The 2,087-nt window shown below is 28.0% G+C and overlaps 1 protein-coding gene across 1 annotated transcript; it reads left to right on the top strand.

Moving 5' to 3' along the window:
• The first annotated feature begins 1,216 nt into the window (after positions 1–1,216).
• On the top strand, positions 1,217–1,765 carry LOC112595690. The gene has a single exon (XM_025340987.1). The coding sequence runs from the start codon at positions 1,217–1,219 to the stop codon at positions 1,763–1,765; it is 549 nt and encodes a 182-aa protein (XP_025196772.1).
• Positions 1,766–2,087: the final 322 nt, after the last annotated feature.

Genomic DNA, 2,087 nt, shown 5'->3' with positions numbered 1-2,087 from the left:
TTTTCGCCTAAAAATAATTGTATTCTTTTTGCCCACGGTTTCACGTTTTAAATTTTGGAAACCACTGTCTCAAAATTAATAATTTTAAAAAAATCATATAATAATCAAATAAAAAAATAGAAAAATATATAATTATTAATAATAATTAACAATAATTTAAGAAGTGTATAAGTATTTAAAATAGTGTCATCGATGTAAAATAACTTATAAGTAATTTGATCAGGTTATAACTTAAATAAATAGTTTGTTTTGTTGTTGTAAAATAATACAAATATTCATATTAATTATGACTTATAAGTAATTATAACATTTATTAAAGTGTTTTAATATTTATTATATTTCGATAGAGAAGTCGGCACCTTTATACACTTTCTCGACTGACTATATTAATAACAATCAAAAACCCTTCGGTGCACTAGACCGGCCAGGCCGATAACAATATCTAGATTACAAATATATTTGATATAACATAATATATTTATATATATATAATATAATTTAACAAATTGGATATCGATATGTAACAATCATAACAGCTTTAATTTTAGTATGTCGTTCACTTTTGTGCCGAATAGTGTGATTGTGATTTTTCTCGTGATTATAGTAACTAAATTTTATAAAAATGGAATTTTCAGAAAGTAAAAGAGGTGCTCGTATGGTTCTTTATAATAATTTTAAGTACAATTTTGGATCGACTAATAAAAAAGACAACTCTACCCGTTGGAGATGTGTAACAAGAACGTGTGATGCAAAGTTATATACAGATAAAAATGATGCTTTTATTTCAGCAGTCGGAGAACACAATCATAATGAATATGATAAATCGAATATTAATCGCCAAATAATAAACACAGCATGTAAACGAAAATCTTTAGAAGATCTCCACACAAGACCGAAAAAATTAATATTAAAAGAATTTGCTCAAAACGACGCATCATCATATTTAAACGTAGTTGATATAAAAAGGTTAAGGAACAATATGTATAAATCTCGTGCAAAAGTCCTCCCTCCTAACCCTACTGATATAAATGAAGTTCATCAGTATATTAACGCAACTGAAATAAACACTACGAGAGGTGAACATTTTGTATTGAATAACGATGAAAATAAAAATGTTATAATATTTTCCTGTGAAAAAAATTTACATTTCTTGAGCAATGTTGAAAACGTATACGTCGATGGCACGTTTAAATATTCTGCAAGATTTTTTGAACAAATGTTCACTATTCATGGATATAAAAATGGCCATTATGTACCATTAGTTTTTTGCCTAATAGTTGATAAATCGGAACATACATATGCATTTGTGTTTAAAAAAATCACCGAAAAATGTTATAGTCTTGGATTACGTTTATCACCGTTAAAATGTGTGGTTGATTTTGAATATGCGATACATAAAGCAATAAAAATTGTTTGGCCAAATACGGAAATAATTGGATGTAGGTTTCATTTAACCCAATCATGGTGGAGAAATGTGCAACAATTTGGTTTGGCTACACACTATAAAGACCAGTCTTCAGATGTCGGTAAGTGGATACACTACACGTTTGGTTTACTATTTTTAAATCCTGAAGAAGTAGGTGATTGTTTTGTAGAAGATTTAATGAGTGACTGCCCTGAAAATGAAAAATTACAAAAGTTCTGTGATTATTTAACTGATAACTATATATCCGACGAAAGTATGTTCCCACCAAAGCTTTGGGCAGCTGAATCATCAGTTAATCAGAACAACAAATGTATGCGAGTCCTTTCACTCATTTTTTAACAAAAGTTTTTATAGTAATTCTCCACCAATTCATATGTGGTTGGCTGTGGTACAAGAAATCCAAACTGATGTTTATATTAAATTAAATAGTATCCACTTACAACACTTTCCTAAAGATAGACAAGTAAGAGAACGCCAATTAAAAAACGAAGAAACAATAGAAAAGTACAATAGAGGAGAGTTAAGTCGATATGAGTTCATTAAATCAATGGCATTCAATTATACAAAAAATGTAAATACAAATTAAATCCACAAATAACTTTTTTTAACGACGTCATAAAAAAAAAATGACAATACCTAAAATATTATCTTATATTAACGA

The sequence above is a fragment of the Melanaphis sacchari genome, unplaced genomic scaffold (genome assembly GCF_002803265.2).
Source record: "Melanaphis sacchari strain LSU unplaced genomic scaffold, SCAv2.0 Contig291_pilon_pilon, whole genome shotgun sequence".
NCBI lineage: Eukaryota > Metazoa > Arthropoda > Insecta > Hemiptera > Aphididae > Melanaphis > Melanaphis sacchari.
The sequence above is the reverse complement of the archived record's forward strand: the minus strand, read 5'-3'. Positions and strand labels throughout refer to the sequence as shown.